The sequence below is a fragment of the Acinonyx jubatus genome, chromosome E1 (assembly GCF_027475565.1).
Source record: "Acinonyx jubatus isolate Ajub_Pintada_27869175 chromosome E1, VMU_Ajub_asm_v1.0, whole genome shotgun sequence".
In the NCBI taxonomy this organism is placed as follows: domain Eukaryota; kingdom Metazoa; phylum Chordata; class Mammalia; order Carnivora; family Felidae; genus Acinonyx; species Acinonyx jubatus.
This window is the reverse complement of record NC_069397.1, coordinates 35372363-35392082: the sequence shown is the minus strand read 5'-3', so window position 1 is coordinate 35392082 and position 19720 is coordinate 35372363. Positions and strand designations below refer to the sequence as shown.

The 19720-nt window shown below is 43.2% G+C and overlaps 1 protein-coding gene across 4 annotated transcripts in view; it reads right to left on the bottom strand.

Annotated features, from left to right (window-relative positions):
* The window catches only part of ZNF652 (zinc finger protein 652), a 56567-nt gene that overhangs the window by 17154 nt on the left and 19693 nt on the right, over window positions 1–19720 (bottom strand). For all 4 annotated transcript variants that reach the window (XM_027034029.2, XM_027034031.2, XM_053212788.1 and 1 more), the window contains exon 2: window positions 433–1593. In XM_027034029.2, the coding sequence (XP_026889830.1) occupies window positions 433–1335 (903 nt within the window). In that variant the 5' untranslated portion in view covers window positions 1336–1593. The remainder of the gene's footprint in view (window positions 1–432; window positions 1594–19720) is intronic.

Here is a 19720-nt window from a genome sequence, read left to right as displayed (position 1 = left end):
AGCTGCACTAGAATCTGGCATCCTTTCAAACCCAGAAGGGGACCTCTCTCTATTCCTGACCTTGACTCAGTGTCTCCCACCTTGACAGAGAAGATGCCAGAACGAATGACACATTACGTATGTCTTACGACAGCGAATCTCAGTGCCAAGTCGGTGTTGACTCTACCTCCTGGGCAATCACCTACAACAGATCCCCCTTCCACGTACCTGGCTTCCCACTAGTCCAGCGTCAGTTAAATGCAATGCTTTTGAAAGAAAATGTTAAGCCTGGGTTTTGAAAAGACCAAAGCAGGAAGGAGTTTTTAAAAAGAGAAATCGGTGACAACTGTCCCTTCAGCCTCTACTGTATTTATTCTCTTGGGCAGATACCAGGTGAGTCTGAACAGCCAGGTTGTATCCTGAAAGGTTTGCCCTCTCGGTGATGAAACCTACCTGAATATTTTTTTCACAGTCTGTTTGCTGGTGAAGGGACAGCTCACTTTCCAGGACAAACTTCTTGCCACACTTATCACAGATCTGCATGCGCCTATGAGTAACGTTCATGTGCTTCTCCAGGTACCAGCGAGTATTAAACACCCTGGGGCACTTCTCACAGGTCAGAGTCTCTTTCTCCTCGCACTTAGCTTTCTGGACTGGGGCTTTGGGCTCCTTCGCGGGCCGCTTCTTCCGCTTAGGTGGCTCTACACTCTTCCTACGCCCTCTGGTAGTCCTGGGAGTCGGGGAAGCGGTAGCTGCGGCCACGGAGCCGGCCCTCCTGGTTCTCCTTTGTGTGACGCTGGCCTTCTCCACCGTCTTCTCCTTCTTCTTCTGCCTTCCGTTCTCTCCGTAATCATTGCTGTCATCGGTGGCCTCCTCCTCGCTCTCTTCCTCTTCCTCCTCACTGCTTGTCTTCAGAACAGGAGTCTCTTTGGACTGAGAAGAGACACCCTTTTCCCCTTTAGACACATTTAATGTTTGATTATTAAGGTTTACCTCCACTATGATCTGCTCCCTTTTGTAAGAGACTTCCTCCTCCTCCTCCTCGTCTGTGTCATCAGAATTCTCCCGGTCTTCTTTAACAGCATGCACGTCAGACACTGCCCTGGTCTCCCTGAAATACGGCTGTTCCTCTGTTTCGTGGAGATGTGGTTTGCTCATCTTGGTGTCCACTAACACAGAATAAGGACTTCCTGTTTCCCTTTTGTACACTTTGGTGGACAGGTCAAGTTCTTGGTTGGCACCGTGATAAAAGGTAGATGGCGCTTGACCACGACGGCTCTCTTCTTGTGCCATTCCTGCTACACGCGCAGCACAGTTTTCAGCCAGCTCCTGACCAGAACTGGCTGTGTGGCTCATGGGTACGTGGCCCGATTTATTACGCAGTTCAGACTAGAGAGAGAGAGAGCTCTCAAACAGGGTAACTGTTAAGCCTCCAATAATTTTCCATCCACAAAGAACCACTCAAATGGAAAAAGGGTATTCCTGGGACCTGTGTGCAATTCTTCCAGTGTTGCAGCACCAAAGCAGAAGTCGAAAGGTTTGGTATTATGGCAAGAGCAGAGCACTAGGGATTTTTCTTCTGCAGACAGCTGCAAGTGACTTGGCGCATCTTATCTACAAAGAAAAGCAAAGAGGAAAAAAGGTCAGATACCACTATTTCCTTCTTACAGCATGAGCTTACATCACACCACAAACACAGCTGAAAAGGATTAGACTCTTTATATATACAATTCTTTACCCTGCTTAAGTGGTTCCGCGTGGGCCATTATTTTACTGGGCTACTGGTTTACTAAATCCGACACGTATTTTGTCAGAGTGTAAAGTCCACGACAGCGGGAGGCATCATCTGTCCGGTACACGGAGATATTTTTAGAGCTTCGCACAGGGCCAGGCGCTTAGTAGGTGTTGGGTATACGCTGGACGACGAACTGGGTGTCTACGCTTGCATGGCGTTCATTATGCTAGGTGCTACGGCACATAACGGTACGGCAGAATATACGGTCTCTGTCCACAGGGCGTTTAGTCTTGGTATAGAATACGTGTCATACGCGAAACACACAAGAGCTTTATGCCGGCTGGCTTTCTTTACAACCTCGGTCACCACCATCCACCACGGCGAGGGCTCAAAGAACAAAGCTGGCAGTGAGCGAGGAGGATAGAACAGCTAAGTGACATAACTCCAGAAGAGACAGAAAATGTCCTCGGCCTTCAATACGGTATAATCTAGGCACAGACATTACTGGATTCAGGTTTGCTGGAGCAATTTCCAAGTTGCTACGTATTTTTAAGTCTCCTCTAGGTGAACGGACTAGATGCGCTCAAGAGCTGGGTAATTTTTCATGTGTCAGTTGCACGGAGGTCTAAATTCTAAGAAACAGTAACCATCAGGTTGATATGGTTCCAAGAAAAATAAAACCGTCCATTAAAAAAAAAAAATGAGAAGGGCACATAATTTGCTTTGTGACATACCTCACATTGCTGTTTAGTCAACCACCTAATCTCTGAATCATGAATATTACTGCAAACACATACCCCGTCCAGTCGACACAAGGAAGGAAACTAGCCTTTGCTGAACGCCTCCTCTGTGCGCCGGCAGGTAAAGGTGCTTGTTATTATTTCTATTTGAAAGCCACCACAAGACTTTGGGGCTGGTTTTGAAACTCGTTTTTAATTTATAGATACATATTTTTAAATCAAATCACTAAAAAAGGAAAAGCACGCACAGCTGCCCCAGTCAAATACACGGCAAGGTTTATAATGGAAAGAGCAGCCCTCTGCCTACTCTGTCCTATCTGAAACCCATCCCCCACAGACGAAACCATTCAACTACTTTATTAGCCCCTTCCCCCAGGATGTGCTTCCGTATTTGTAAATATGACTGGATTTCTATTTCTTGATTTTTTTCAGTTTGAGACATTACTATTTGTCTCTCACTATAGTTTTCTTACCTTATTGCTCCCAACCTTCCCTCCATCTTCCCAATAATAGTTGGATCACAGCTTTTTGTTAAATCAGTATTTGTTCTTACGTTATTACGACTATAATATGTGGCTCATAACTACTACTGTCATTCCTCTGTGACTATCTTCTGTCTTCTTTGACCTTATGGATGTATTCTTTTAAAAAAAAGTGATTTTACTTTCATTTCAGTGGAATTTCAGAAACGCCTGGCGATAAACACCACTATGTTTTACTTGACATCTGAACAGATACATTTGTACGTTTTTATAGTTATAAATGAGGAAGTTATGCCTGTGAGAGGCTAAGTAATCTGAGATCACATACCCATTACATTCGAGAAGCAGTGTTTGACCCAGGCCTGCCTGACCCCACGGCTCATGGACAAATGACGCTCCAAAATAATTTCAACTCAGTTGTCCCTATAAACCGCGTACCTTTTGCGCATTTCAAAATTTCATACCTCATAAGGTAAGCAGGAAGATCCCAGTAGCTTTTAATTCTACTTAGCTTTATTTTGCATGTGCCAAAACTTCTGACCCAGGGAAATAATGTAAACTACTACAAATCACGTTAAACTTACTCACGCTAATTATCTCAAATTTAGCAAGGGAGGAGAGACAGTAAAATTCAGTTAACCAGCAAACGCTAAGAATTAAACAAAAACCGGGAAGACAAAGAACAGTAATTGCGGGGAAATCCTCTGCGGTCGTTAAGGTGTTCTTCGCAAAGACCTGTGGGTCCTCAACCTTGGAGGCGTGTGGCAGGACCACGTGTTCTAACCCCACCCCTCCCCTGTCGGTGGGTGCGGTACCGTGACTACTTCCGGACCGCACATCGTGAGCACAGGTGACATGCAAGACAGGGCATTTTCTGACCAATGAGACATCCTCCCCGCCCCCCCCCCCACACACACCCCTTTTCTCTCTGCCTCAGGGACCACCAACCTTCAAGATGACAACTGCCATCACTGGTATCAACCTGAGACCCCGAGTGACTAGAATGATCTACAGGATAGGCGCGGCGCAGGGGATTTTACTTTTATTTTTTATTTGATTTTACTCAGGGTGGGTTTTTAAGACCTCTGAGATCTTGTGTTGTTTAGTACTATTGCACGCATCATCTGGCCTGGCCTAGCTGGTACTGCCTCATCCACAAAAACGAACACATAGGGCAAAGGCTTAGGAGGGGGTGAAAGGGGGCAAGGGAGATTATGGGAGGCGACAAGGACAGCAACTCTTATTATGCAGTGGTGAAATTACTGGTGAGGCTTATCACCTATTTGTCTCCGAAGAGAAAGCACTCACCGCTCCACCAGGAGAATGGGACTGTCCAGAGAGAGTGCTGCTTACTATCAGCTGTCCGTGACAAATCATGACATGAAAAGGACGAACGCAGAAAAGCATTGATCGGTTTGCAGTCAGGATTAAAGGAGTCCAGAAAGTCAGCGGTTTGTAGGTTAGAAGAAGCAGATGCTTAATAAAAACAGGGAAAGTCTTTGAGCTACAGACGCTGATTAGAATTCAGTCCTGAGGCGGGATCAAGAACTACTTACTGATAAAACCTCCCACTGGATTAAGGTGGGGCCCAGCAAAAAAAAAAAAAAAAAGAGAGACTAATGAGGAAAGCAGTCTCTTAGCGTATGTAGCTACAAAGCCTAGTTCTCTAATGCGAATCAGTTGAAATGCTATTAGTAAATGGGGGAAATGATGTCAGTGTAACACCCAAGTTCTTCTGTTGGTTTCTATGAGATGTTCCCCTGCGAGTTCATGTTTCAAGTGATCATGAGAAAGCTTTCTCACAATTAAAGAGAGAGCCTTAGCAACCTACAAAGACCTTAAGAAAAAAGCTGAGCATCCGACTTCCGTGCCTTCCTTGAATGCTAGGAGCGGCTGGTTCAGCTGCTTCATGAACCACCACACTTTCCACTTTATGTCTCGTCAAGTTGAGGCATGTGTTCCCCTCCCGGGTTACAAAATTGTTTTGGATCGCCAAAGCCTACCCCATCTCATACATCAAAATTTTAATTGTAATGAAACTGGTCTCTACCGTAAGCGAATGTCTTCAAGACCCCAGTCTCCAGGGAAGAAACCACTACCCAGGGGATTAAGTCTTGTAGAGGTTCGACTGACTGATGCTGGGTGCACATGCCTATGGCGATTTAGTATATTTACATTTGGAACATATCATTTAATATATTTATTATAATACATTTATTTTAATTATTGTTTTTATTGGTACACCGGTTACAGTGTTTCACAGATTTTGAGTGGTCTGCCCTGAACTGATTTTTCCCATAAGCCTCATTCATTTTAATGTATGATTCTGCAAAACCCAGGAAGACATATATGGCATTATAGCAGAAATACCTATACTCAAAATTAAGTCCAGGAAGAAGTATGGGACCAATAAGACAGAGCTCTGTAGCAAATTTAAGTAGGATTAGAAAAGAACTGTGGATGTGGCTAAGGCCCACAGGGATGACTGGAAATAAACTTTTTAAAAAAAACCAATTAAGTTTTTAAGAGTTATATGGCCAAAAGAACCTCCAGACTGGATTAAAAGAGACCATGACTGTTCAAGACTTAAAATGCTCCTCTGGGTCCTCAAGCGTCTATGGGAGGAGGCAGGCCAAGAAAGCTGATCATTCCCCTAAGGGGGCATCTTCTTCATGAGTCCATTCTACATACAATTAAGAAGATTACAGGAAAAGAAGGGGCACCTGGGTGGCCCAGTCGATTAAGCATCCGACTTCAGCTCAGGTCATGATCTCAGGTTTGTGGGTTCGAGCCCTGCGTCAGGCTCTGTGCTAACAGCTCACAGCCTGGAGCCAGCTTTGGATTCTGTGTCTCCTTCTCCCTCTCTCTCAAAGATAAACAAAATGTAAAAAAATAAAAATTAACAATTAAAAAAAAAAAAAAGAGGATGAAGCGAGGGAGCAAGGAGAAAACAGACCTTCGAGTTACTCCTAAGGAGCCAATCAGAGTCTATTCAAGAACATTCTCCCATCCTGAGGAGGCCCTCTCAATGACTGCTCTGAGATTTTAGAATTTGCTACAGTGCACTGACTGCTACAGTTCTATTCTTGCCCCTGTCAAATGGGAGCCCAGTAGATAGTCATGGCTGCACTCTGTATGTCGGGGCAGTGACCATCTGTCAGTTTCTTTCACACAAGTCTCTAGATCAAGAAAGGCAACATCTAGATCCAATGTAGAGACTACCGTGCGTCATCTCCTCACAAAGAGACCACCAATCGTCATACCCTTGAGTCACTCTGAGGTCCTGGACTTGAAGCTTGATGCCCTTGATGAGGCGGCCAAAGGCAAGCTCAGGACAAAGCACAAGCTAACACCCTGCAGCCCTCCCTCCCCAAGTGCTCCCCACCCCCCCTTCTCCCCATGGGATACGTGTGACATTCCTCAGGCACTCCTGGCTGCCCGGGAACAAAGGAAAGGGAAAAACCAATGGTTAACTGATAGAGATCACAGTCATGCAGGACATGAGTCTCCATCAGTTTACAAATGTCTCAGCAAATTACAAGAAAAAGGCAATCTTATCAATAGCCTAGCCTCCAGAAACGCACAGGCTCAATTTCCTGGAGCCCTAAAGTGTGGCACTCCCCTCCACAGTGATGCGGGGCACAACGGCAAGAAGAAAATGTAGATAAAATTAAAATTCTTTACAACCTGCAGCCCACTGACAAATACTTGAGGCAAATACAGAGAATAATAGTCCTCTAGGAACCCCTACCGTCTTAATGTTAGTGCTTTGCTGGAGGGAAAAAGAACTTTAGCTCAACAATAGCAAGGCCTCCAGTATCTTATGAGTCCTCTTTGGCCAATAAAAGTCCTTTTGGAAATGTCCATTCTTCCTTAGCCACCCACCCCCCAACTCCGTAGTATATAATCCACTCCTCACAACCCAGTGCAGCTCTTTCTGCCCGCGGGTCCTCTCCCCGCACTTTAACAAGTCAATCACCTTTTTTGCACCAAGAATTCTTTCTTGGCCATTGGCCCCGGACCTCCCCCCCACCACTTCGAAACCGCATCACCATGACTGGCTAGACCTTGGGGTTCCCTACCCTGCAGAGGAAGTGAGTGTATTTTGCCAATGAGAGAGACCAGACAGTATCTGACGAGCAAAAGCATGGTGCTGTTTATGAAGTATTTTCAGCTGGCTCCCTGGCAGGGCTGAATTCCTGCCCCTACCATACCCATGCGGGGACTACCTGACTAGTTGTGGGCATCGTGTGAAATAAGACCTGTGCATCACTTCTGAGCTACTGTAGTTCATTGCCAAGAAGAGGCCCTCCAGACCGCTTTTCCCTCTCAGGCATGGTGACCAGATGGTTGCTCCATCAATCTGCATCCCTGAGTGATGTGAGCGGAGCTTCCCTGCTCATTTACCATGGCCACGCAGCGAGAGCGAAGTCCTTCACTGATTTCAGCCAAGGGTGGGCAGTGATCTGTTATGGCAGCATAACCTAGCTAATGTAGTTCTTTATATGTTCGCTTATACATATTACACGGATCAGCTATCTCGGTCCTCAGCTAGACAGCACAGACAGTAGAATTACTAAGTGAAAAGTTAAATCCGAAAGACAAAGGGCTTAATACACAGGGGAAGTCTTTACTTAGTAGGTTAGAAAATGAGACTATTCTTTCTTTAAAAAAAAAAAATTGGAGTTAGAGCGCTTTATTCTATTTTAAATGACACACGCATAAACGCCTTCCCACACGAACCTGAGAGGGGCATCTCACCACTATTACAACCAGGGACACTCACAGAAACATCAACAAACCACACGGTCGCAACGGAAGATGCAGTCTAACTGTTCGCTTTGAAACACACACGGGCTCTCTGCCCGCATTTTACTTGCTTCATTTGATTTTGGCACCTTTACCCTTCACTCAATTTTGGTAATAATCTTCCTTTATTCTCTTTCCAGAAGACTTAAACTATCTCCTGAGAGCACAACTGAGTAACCTTTGCAAGACCAAAAGCACACGAGGGAAACGGAACATTCCATGTTTCGTTATCCAACTCCTACTGTGTATCCTCAGTTCTAACTTACTTATTACAAATCATCTTAGCTTCATTTTTTAGAAGCCCTCGAGGTGAATACACGGAGCTCTGAGAACCTGAAAGCAGACAGAAACAGCAACGAAGAAATAACTCTCACTGATATTTAAAGCCGTTTAAATTCATCTCTCTTTGGTGTTACAACAACACAAGTTCTTAGACATCGTTTTCTACTGCTTCTTAGATTCCAAACTAAAGCGGGTCATTCCTTCGTGTCCTGCTATAAGTAACGTACACAACTTAGGAAAAAATGTGGTACGTATGCTAAGGGGTAAACAAACTGAGAAGCAAGCAGTCATGGCACTCTATGAGCTTGACCAGCCACTGGGAAGAAAACACAATTTTAAAAGAAAAACTAGAGAACGCGATAGCATGTTATAAACAGCAAAGTACAACTTCCAGAATGCATGCTTTTCAATGCCATGTTCCCCCCAAGTGGATTACAAAACAAACTTACGTAGTCTTCAAGAGTGTTTATTTACATTTAGTTTCAAAAGAAAAACCACTTTGTCCCCTGAAAAGTTTTAATAGTTAATTTTTGACAAACCCAACAGGTTTTTTTTTTTTTCCTATTAAAATATGCAACTATACATCCTCCTCGCGTACTTGGGGTGAGTCGCTGCAAGTTGAAAGGGCAACTTTGGAAAGCGTATCACTCTGCCACCCGTCCTGACTCCTCTTGCGGAACTGCTTCCTCCAGCCTGTTTCCAAGGCCAAACTACCTGGTGCCCAACCGTGGTCCTGCTGGACGGAGGTTTCCAGAACCTACACCGATTGAGGAGAAGGCCAAGACCACAACAACCAAGAAATGGAAAGGAACAAGGAGGGAAAGAGAAATGTGTATTGGCAAAATCCTTCCAAATAAATAAACAAATAACGAAATAAATAACGTAATAAATAAGGTCCACCAGGAAGAAGGGACAGGATGACAACTGGGTCTGTGACAATAACTGTCTGATACTTTATTCAAAGCTCTGTGGCTTTTGCAGAAGGCCACTGACTTCTTTCTTATTAGGAAAGTATGTTAGTAATGCATTTGCCAAGTAACAACTAATCTCAAAGTCTCTGGACAGTCAAGTAATTATTTAACAACTACTATATACACTGGAGTTTAAAAAAAAAAAAAAGCAGAAATCTGAAAGTTTAGAAGAGAGAAAAATTTCTCCGAGTTGGAGAAACTGGAAAAGTCTGTGAAGGATAATATATTTTGGAAAAGTTTGAATGGTAGGTATATATATGCATATTCTATTATATATTACATATAACAAAACAAATACAGTTAAGCAAGATAGAGTAAGTTTTAAAAAAAGTTAAAAAGTTGAAGTAGAAAAAAATAAAAGTAGGAAAGATAATACCTGGAATTAGGATAAAATAAAAAAAAACCGCCTTATACTAATTATCAGTATTGACAAAAATAAAAATTTAAATATCTGAATTGCAATTCAAAATACTGTTTTACAAGAATGTGTTCCTTATGAAATAATTATTTAATCTCTCTACCTGGTAATTAAGTAGAGTTTAAAATTCATGTCCACACTAAAAGCTGATTTTTTTTTTCTTAATACAGTAGGTTCTACTCGTCTGAAATGAAAGAAATCTCACCAAATCCTTGTTTTTTTCTTTCTTTTTAATGTTTATTTACTTTTTGAGAGAGAGAAGGGGGGTGGGCAGAGACAAGAGAGGGAGAGAGGCAATCCCAAGCTGGCTCCACACTGTCAGCACAGAGCCTGACGTGAGGCTCGATCTCACAAACCGTGAGATCGTGACCTGAGCCGAAATCAAGAGTCAGACACTTAACTGACTGAGCCAGCCAGGTGCTCCTGTCCTTGTTTTTTTCTTAAAAATAATCTCTAAGAGTAAGACAACTTTCAAGATACCTGTGGTGGACACTCGAAGTCTGACTACTTCAGATCCTAAATTGGTAAGTAATTTTAACAAGTGCGGTAAGAGTCATTTAGACCTCCCTGATCTTGTTTTATATAAAACAAGCTATACTATTATGGCAAAGAATGTGTGACCCAACAGGGTTAATGATGGGACCAATAACTACAGTTCATTTTTAACCCAAGTTTTGGTACTGTCTAAAACTTGATCAGTCTATGTACCTCAGTCTGTTGACCTGTAAAGTGGGAACCAAGAACAAGCTGCAAACCTGGAAAGCTCGGTAAGGTCTACTCCCTGATTTACAAAATGCATACGGTAGTGGTGGTAATTTGCATTTATACGATGTTTTACAACGTGCACATAGCATATTTATCATACATTTGCTACACATTTATTAAGTGCCTACTATGTGTCAGGCGCTGCAGGAGTTGGAGCCATCAAGGTGTGCAAAGGTCTAACCAGGGAGACGGACGTGAAAACCAGTCATCGCAGTACAGCGTGATGAGGACAATTGCAAAAGACAGCACAGCCCAGTGGTTAAGAGCACAAACTCCGAGGCATTAGATATCTGGCTCTGACACATTCCAGAGCTAAGTGGCTTTGGTCAAATTACTTAACCTCTCTATGCCTCAGTTTTTGCATCTGCAGAATGAAGACAATTATTGTGTGTACCTCATGGTATGTTACTGGGATTAAATGAGTTAATAAATATAAACGCTTACGAGAAGACTTAGCCACAGTGAGCACTATTATAAGTGTTTCCTGAATAAACACACTCACCTATACCTATAATGTACAGAGGCAGTGCAGGAAAAGGAGGTGACTGACTGGTGTAAAGGTGGGGGGGGGGTCACCTGTTAGGGGAAGTTTCAGAGATGAGATAAAGCTGGAGCTGGTTCTGAAGGACAAGCAGAAGTCAGAGAGATGGAGAAGGGAAGTAGGCAAAGTTACAGGCAAGAAACTCACATGAAAAAGACAGGAATGAAACCACATAGGGTTTTGTTTGTCTTAGTTAAGCAGCGTTGCCCTGCAGTGGCTTGGACTGCAAGTTCCTATTTCACAGCTGAGGCTCAGTTTGATAACTTTCCCATTATGGTTGCTGGATACGTGATGGAACAAGGGCTGGAATTCTGGTGTTCTAACTCCTAGTCCCATTTACCAACGGCCTCTTGTTGCGCTATGACAATTATTCCAAAAGATGTATTTAGGCCTTGAACAGCAACAAAAAAGTCTCTACTGAGACAAAGTAAAAGAAATAAAATGTTATTCAAGGGTCCAAGTTTGAACCTTCGCTAGTGAATGCCCACCTCCCTGCACGAGGCCCCGAGTGTTGGGTCACTTCCCAGGGACACATCTCAGGTCTCAGCACGCCTCGCCTGCACTGGGTGTTCCACAGGGACCAATCTGACAAGGTAAAAATTTAATGTGGTTCAGTTCGTTTTCTCGCAACAATACTCTTAAGTTTTCAGCAGATGAAACCTTAAGAAATCTGTAGACTTTAAACTTGGGTGTGTAAAGTGGGAGTTACAGATACAAAACTGACAGTAAAAAACGTTCTGAGTCACAAGATCAGTAGCACGTTGTAAATGTCCTTCATTTCTAAGAGTAGGCACAGAACAAACCTGGGACGCACTAGAAAAGCTACCGACACAACATGTAAAAATCAGCTTCACAATAAGCAAAACCTCAAATGACATAGATTACTGGGCCATATTTTAGATCAATATTATAAAGTGTTCTCAGATGCCTGTATTTCATATAGGTGAAAAATACAACTAATTTAAAATTTTTTTTACTGTTTATTTATTTTGAGAGAGAACACGTGAGAGCGAACAGAGAAAGGGCAGAGACAGACATGGAGAGAGAGAGAGAGAGAGAGAGAGAGAGAGAGACAGTGAATCCCAAGCAGGCTCCCCACTGTCAGGGCAGAGCCTGAGGTGGAGGTTTGAACTCACGAACTGTGAGACTATGACCTGAGCTGAAACCAAGGGTCGGACGCTTAACTGAGCCGCCCAGGTGTCCCTACAACTAATTTTAATGTAATCTCACCTAATAAGATTTCATATGTCCATTCTTTTTTAAGCAGTCCATCTAATCCGTTGTCCATAAGAAATGGAATTGAGAAATGCTTGTCACCTTTAGTTTTAGACAAAGCTTTTGCAAAAAACAAAATTTCACTGAAGTTTTTTACACCTACATTTAAATGAGACTGCCACTGTGTTTCCTCAATAACACACAGGAGAAGCTAGGAAAAAGAGGACAAAGAGGAGGTACTCCTCCTAAGGGACTCCCTAATCACCTTCGAAACATCCACAGTCTCCACATTTCCATTCAAGACAATAAAAACTAACGTGCATGACTCATCACAGTGGCTTAGGCAACCTTAACTTTTACCAATAACCCCTGAGGGCCAAAGGAGAAATCAAATACTAAGCAGGCTATGCTGCAGGGCCTGGATGATCACAGTTATATTCAAAACATCTTTCCATTATTCAACTCCCAAACATCATCTACAGACAGGAGAATATAATTTAAACGAAGGAGCTCTTTTTAAAAATTTTTTTAAAGTTTATTTATTTTTGAAGGAGAGAGAGACAGAGTGTGAGTGGGGGGCGGGGGGCGGGGCAGAGAGAGGGAGACACAGAATCTGAAACAGGCTCCAGGCTCTGAGCTGTCAGCACAGAGCCCGACGCAGGACTCAAACCCATTAACCATGAGATCATGACCTGAGCTGAAGTCGGACGCTTAACCGACTGAGCCACCCAGGTGCCCCACGAAGGAGCTCTTTCAAAAAGAAGAGTAAGAGTTTTTGTATTCCTGCTATCTCTTCCGTTAAAACCCGACAAAGTCCCGGCTGCAGGAATACTCAAGTAAAATTCTGTGCCCTTAAAAACAACCAGAACGTATCCACGAGATACAGAATCTTGGAAAGTCTCAGGCTAGCCTTGACCCAAATTGCTTTATGGAATGAAGCTACTTAATGCACTGGTCCATTTTCAAAATGGCTATCTGTGTGAGGACCTGATCATTTTTTTTAAAAGTTTATTTCTTTCATTTTTGAGGGGGTGGTGCAGAGAGAGAGGGGGAGAGAATCCTAAGCGGGTTCTGTGCTGTCATCCGAGAGCCCTACACAGGGCTCAATCTCATGAACCGTGAGATGATTACCTGAGCCAAAATCAACAGTTGGACGCTTAACTGACTGAATCACGCAGTTGCCCTGGTACACTGATCAATATAAAATTCAGAGACTTAAAAGGTCTTATAAATCTTTCTTGTTCTCACTGTGGCCGCCTGTAATGTAAGCCATTATGAGAGGCCTATACGTATGTCAACTGACTAGACCATTGTGAACTTGAATGGAAAACTCACTCAGAAAATGAAAATAATGGAGAAAGGCCCTCATTACATTCCTATATTTCACAGAAATAAAAATCGCAGATATTCCAAACGTGTAAACAAGGAAATGCTGGAATTTACCAAAAGACAAATGACTCTTACTGTTTTCTCATTAACTGTTCACACTTCAAAAATTTAACACTTGGAAAAAAAGTTGAACTGAAATAGTCTTAAACCAACAGGTATAAACAGTCTCACACAAAGATATCTGATGACAGATGGGAAGGTTTAACCCAACCCTAACATACCCAAAACATGGCCAATGGGAAGAGACAACTGCTCTCATACTGCCTGCTTTTTCCCTCCCATAAGGTCTGTATGTTGCTCTAGTTGGCACAGCAATTTTTACACTTCTGAGAATCTTTGGAAAATTAAAGATCTTCTCCCCGAGAAAAATGAACACACAAAATTTCACATGCCATTTCAAGGAGTTTGCCCATTTCCAGAAACCCATCCATGGAACCCTCAGAGGTCCAAAACCCCCAAGCAAAGACCTCGTATCATAAGCAGATTTTACTTTTCCTGATTTTGTAACCTATATGTAGTGAGGTTTATAAATTAATGTTTTCTCCTCTTCCTACCCTTTCTCTCAATCTCTACAGTGTATCCACGATCAGAAGTGAATTAACAGCTGAACGAAAGAACACTGATGAGTGACATCATTAAGTATAGAATAAAAGATCTTGTATGAACACCAATATACTACTTAACCAGGTATGTGACTTTGGACGAGGCAACTGATGTCACTCAATCTCACTGCATCCCCTCGTAAGACTAGAATAAGAGCGCCCACACCTACATAATCTGGTAACACAGGCAAAGTTCCCAGTACATGGGGGGCTTTCAGTGCTGGCTCCTTTCTCCGTCTCAGTTGAGAAACTCTTTCTCAAAGAAGTTATAAACTATAGGTGACAGAGTAGAGATTTATGTAATTTTAGAGTTTGTTGCACACATTTTTCCATAGTGAACGTGAGGTAATGAAGATGAAAAAAAATGCAAAAGATAGGGAAGGGAAAGTAAGGTTCAAAAATGAAATGGGCTAATTATCAACAATAACCAAACTATGGATAGAGTTCAAATGTCCATCGACTGATGAATGAAGAATGTGGTATATATATATAATATATACATATATTATACACACACACACACACACACACACTCACATAGACCCCCCCCACACACACAATGGAATATTAGCTATCAAGAAAAATGAAACCTTACCATTTGCAATGATGTGGATGGAGCTAGAATGTATTATGCTAAGTGAAATAAGTCAATCAGAAAGAAAAATACTATAGGATTTCACTCATATGTGGAATTTAAGAAACAAAACATATGAACATATGGAAGGGGGTGGGGAGAGAAGGGAAACAAACCGCAAGAGACTCTTAATGACAGAGAACAAACTACCGGTTGATGGAGGGAGGTGGGCGGGGGATGGGCTAGATGGGTGATGCACCTGTTGTGATGAGCCCTGGGTTTTGAATGTAAGTGATGAACCCCTGAATTCTACTCCTGAAACCAATATTGCACTGTATGTTAACTGACTAAAATGTTATAAATAAATAAACAAAAAACAAAAAACGAAATGGGCTAAGCAGACCCATGAAAGAAAGATACTCATCATCAGGAAAAGGCAAATCAAAACTACAATGAGCTCCCATCTCACACCTGTCAAAAGGACTAAAGTCAAAAACTGTGATGTTTTTGTGTTAAATATAATAACAGAATACAATATAATATTTATGTGTAGCACTGTATAAATTTTGAAAATGGAAAAAATTTACAAAGTGGCAAATTTAGAATAAAATCTGTAATCCTAAAAAACAAGCAAAAAGCAAACAAAAACAAACAAACAAACAAAAACCAAAAAACAAAAACCAAAACCCACCAGCAGCAACAAGGGTTGGTGAGGGTGTGGAGTGAAAAGAACCCTTATGTGCTGTTGACGGGAATACAAACTGCAGCAGCCACTTTGGAAAACAGTTTGACAGTTCCTCAAAAAGTTGAACACAAGAGTTACCGTATGACCCGGCAATTTCACTCTTAGGTGTATGCTCGAGAGAACTGAAAATGAATGTTCATATAAAAACTTGCACATAAATGTTCGCAGCATTACTCACAGTAGCCCCAAAGCGCAAACCATCCACAGATATATGAACTGATGAATGCACGAAGAAAATGCACATCCATCCGCACGGTGGAATATTATCAAAGCAAGGAATGGAATAGAGACACAGTGGAACATGGATGAATCCTGAAAATGTTATGCTAAGCGAAAGAAGCCACACACAAAAGGGAATCACCATAGGATTCCGTTTACATGAAGTGGTCAGAATAAGCAAATCCAGGGAGACCGAAAGTGAATCAGTGACTGACAGGAGCTTGGGGTAGGGAGGAGCAGGGAGGACTGCTCATGGGTTCCAGGTTTCTTTTCAGGTGATGCAAATGTTCTGGAGTCCGATACTAGTGACGGCTGCACAACCTTGTGAATATACCGGAAACCACTGAGACCGTACATGTTTAAATGGCGGGTTATATATGGTGGACGAATGATTATCTCCATAAAAATAAATAAAATGAAACAGGCTACCTGGACACAAATAGTCCAAAGGTGGTCTGAGAAAATAAGATTACCTGAAAATTATGACAGCTTACATAAAAATGACACTGCTGGATGAGTGGCTGGGCCATAAGCTAAGAGCTGGGCTCGGGCAGCAGAGTGCAGTGAGACCGGGGAAATTAAGGCAGGGCTCTGCCGGGCTCTTCCATACCGCTAGGCAGGCTACTCTGCCTTTCCAGCCCTCAGTTTCCTCAACCATGAAAATAAGGGATTCCCTTCCAACACTCACATTCACTCACATTGTGTTGATCATGTGTTTCCATTCTTTTGCCTAATTCCTCTGGTTGCCCACTGCCACGTCATTCCCAACCGTTTGAATATGAAGGGCTGTCGTACGCTCCTCTCTCCACCCCCAGTTCCCCAGCCACGTTCCCACAGAGCACTGCTTTTTAAATACTGTGTCTCAGAATCTGCATTTAGATCGTACTTTTTAAAAAATGTCTTAACAACCAAATATAAAAAAAGAGCCTATCATAATTTCTCGGTCGGACTGTCCAGCTTTACCGTAATTTCCATTTGAGTTTTGGACGTTAAAATTGGCTTATGAATCTCAGGTTGGGGACACCTGTTAAGGGAATATATTATCTATGGTCTTGAAATAAGTATGATACTAAATGAGATCAAGCCCACAAGCTGGCCTATGGTATAGGTTGGGTTTTTCCAAAACTAGGTCCACCACGCTTTCTCAGTGTGGAGACAGCCACGACCACACTTACCACCCTTCCTTGGATTATTCTATTCAGTCCTCTGCCTTGGTAAGAAAGCATTTAAGGCAGTATGCAAACAGGTTGTGGAAGAAGTCCAGGAAGCCTCAGATACCTCAGAAATCCAGAAGCCTTTTTCCTTTATGTTAATGGTCCCTTTTGTTGGTGTTTGTTTTTCAACGTAAGTTGTAGGCCGAGTGAAACAAAACCGGGTAACAATGCCACGACTATGTCAAAATTAAAGGCAAAAGGGCCCAACCACTCCAGAGGTAAAGGACAGTGCAACTTGACTCGGTAGAGGTGTTTCTACATTGGAGGCTGGCACACTGACCCAAGAGATCTTCCCTCCCTCTGGGGAAGCACGGCTGAACACAGAGAAGTGGATTACTAGGGTTCGATTCGGGTTTTTACCCTCGCCACACTGAGTTACGGTTTTGAATCTTCACAAGACAGTATACCCAGCATATCACAGGCTTGGAAGAGATGGGACTCTGTTTACTACAACCGTTACTCAAACACAGGTTTATTTATAGATGCCCAGATCTCCTTTTTTCCTCCAAAGAGAGAAATAGCTTTTTGATTTTTTTTTCTGATTAAAAAGGTGACGTTTATAGTTCAAAAGGGTTTATACACTAAGCATTTTCTGTGCAATTCTCACTCTACTCTGTTTACAAGCTGTGACTACCATCTACATGCAAAGCGCCAAGAGCCTAATATAAGGTGAAGATATGTTTTTTACTCATTCCTTCAAATAATCACTGTGTTGGCCCTAACCATCACAAGCTTAAAATTTGTTTGAGGAGCAAGAACTATACACAAAAAATAAGTCACAACTGCCAAATAAAACAAATGGTATTTTCTTTTTTTTAGTTTATTTACTTTGAGAGAGAGAGAGAGAACATGAGCATGGGGCGGGGGGGGGGGGGCAGGGAGAGAGGGAGAGAAAGAGAATCCCAAGCAGGCTCTGAGCCGTCAGCACAGAGCCCAAGGTGGAGCTCGAACCCACAAACTGTGAGATCATGCCCTGAACCAAAATCAAGAGTCGGATGCTTAACTGACTGAGCCACCCAGGTGTCCCAATGGTATTTCTTTTAGAGGTGCCATACAATTATTTAAAAGGGCAAGAAAGATGTAGAATGCATGGGCTATGGAGGGCCCTGTGCAGAGCATGAGATCTGAGCTAGGTCCTGACAAATGGGAGGGACGTGAAAAAGCAGAGAGGAAATGAAAAGACAGGTGGAGGAGAGGGCTATGCAAGTAAAGCTGCCATCAGGAATAAGAATAGTATATTCCAGAGGCGATGAAGACACAGACCTAGCCAAAGGAGTCTTGCTGGGAATCAAGAGGCAATCGGGTTAATAAATACAGAGCAGGGACAGAACACAGAGGGTTCTGATTGCAGAGCTGGGAAATACATGCATGACCAAAGGTGGCAGAGAGGGCTGAAAAGGGAGAAATCAACAGAATATGCTTATCAGGCGTGATGGATAAAGAAAGAACATGATCAAAGATGATTCAGACAGTGTGAATGTCCATCCTTTACAGCTAACAGGGAAACACAGGTGGGAGAGGCAAAATATTTTTTATAAGTAAGATCATCAGACTCAAATTCAGAGAGGCCATCTCTCTCACACAGTAACTAGAGAAGTCGTTCGTGGAATATCGCTAAAATTCTTTTACGATGACAACCACTGCCATAAAATTACGTCCAAACTTCCCTCCAGATCAGACCCCTCACCTTACTGCGCGACTCTCACTTCCCTCCGCATCCCTCCACAAACCTATGCATCAGCTTCAAGGTCCAACGTTCCCTGAGCATCGCAGAATTTCTCCAGGCCAGGCATCAGTGTATCCTGCCGCCTCAGCCAAGAGCGCCTTATCTCCCTCCCTAACAACCGAATCTTGCTAATTTTTTAGCATTCGGTTCAAACACCACTTACTCTTCCTGAAATTCCCCAGCCCCATCACTTCCCCTGTATCTATACTCTGCCACTACTACTTCTAACATACTCATTCATTCTGTTTTTTCCAAAAATTGCTCATCTGTCCACATTCCCATTGCCAGTGGCTGGTTTAGGGGCGGGCCCATGGCCAAGTTTTGTTAGTGAGATGTGAGTGAAGGCCAGCTGGGCGGCTTCTGAGAAAGACTGCCAAACTCTTAAAAAGCGAAAGAAAGTATTAACCACCCCTTGCTCGATGTTCTCTTGTCCGGATATGATGCCTGGAGCGGAGGTGCCCATCTTGCACCCACGGTGGGAGATGGATAAGGGACAAAGACATTTCCGAGATGGCAGAGCAGAAAGACGGAAAGAATGTGGGTCCTTGATGATGTCTCTGAACCACAGTCCCAAACCGATCCGAGGCTGAGGCATCTTGTTACTTGTAATGATGCATTTTCCCTATTTTAAAATCACTTTGAATTAGATTTTCTATCAGTTGAAACCCAAAGCATCCTACTTGACACAGTCATGTTTAAGATGCAAACGAGACAACTAAGGACACAAGTCAAGTGGCCAGCTGGCCAAAAGAGTGTGGGGATGGGAGGCGGGGGGGGGGGGGGTGTCAGGCCTGGGGCTGAATATTTGGGAGACATCAGCACACAGAAAGAATTTAAATTTGGGGGCTGGGAAGACGGGATAAACAGAGAAAAGAAAACACCGCGGCACCTCAGGGCAGAGGAGAAAGAGCCAACCAAGAGGAGAGGAAAAACTCACGCAGAGGTGAAAGGAAACACTAAAAAGTGCAGAGCACCGAAGCCACGAGATAAACACATTTTCCTCAAGAAAGGACTGGTCAGCTGTATCAAATGCTGCTAAAACACGGAGTAAGAGAGAAAACTGACCACCGACTTTAGGGGCTGAAGTCATTCCCTAAGCTGAAGGGCCCCCTGTCCTTCCGCGAGCCTCCCCCCTCCTCCCTGGACAAACAGCAGTGTTGAGTTAATGAGTATACGGGCTCAGGGCTGAGGCTTGGGCTGGGTTCTGGAGCTCTCACCCCCTGGCCGTGGGGCCTCCTCAACCAGCTGGCTAAGGTGTGATGCGGAGGGCATGGGGGCTGAGGAACGGAAGCTGGGGGTGGGAGTCGGCCGAGA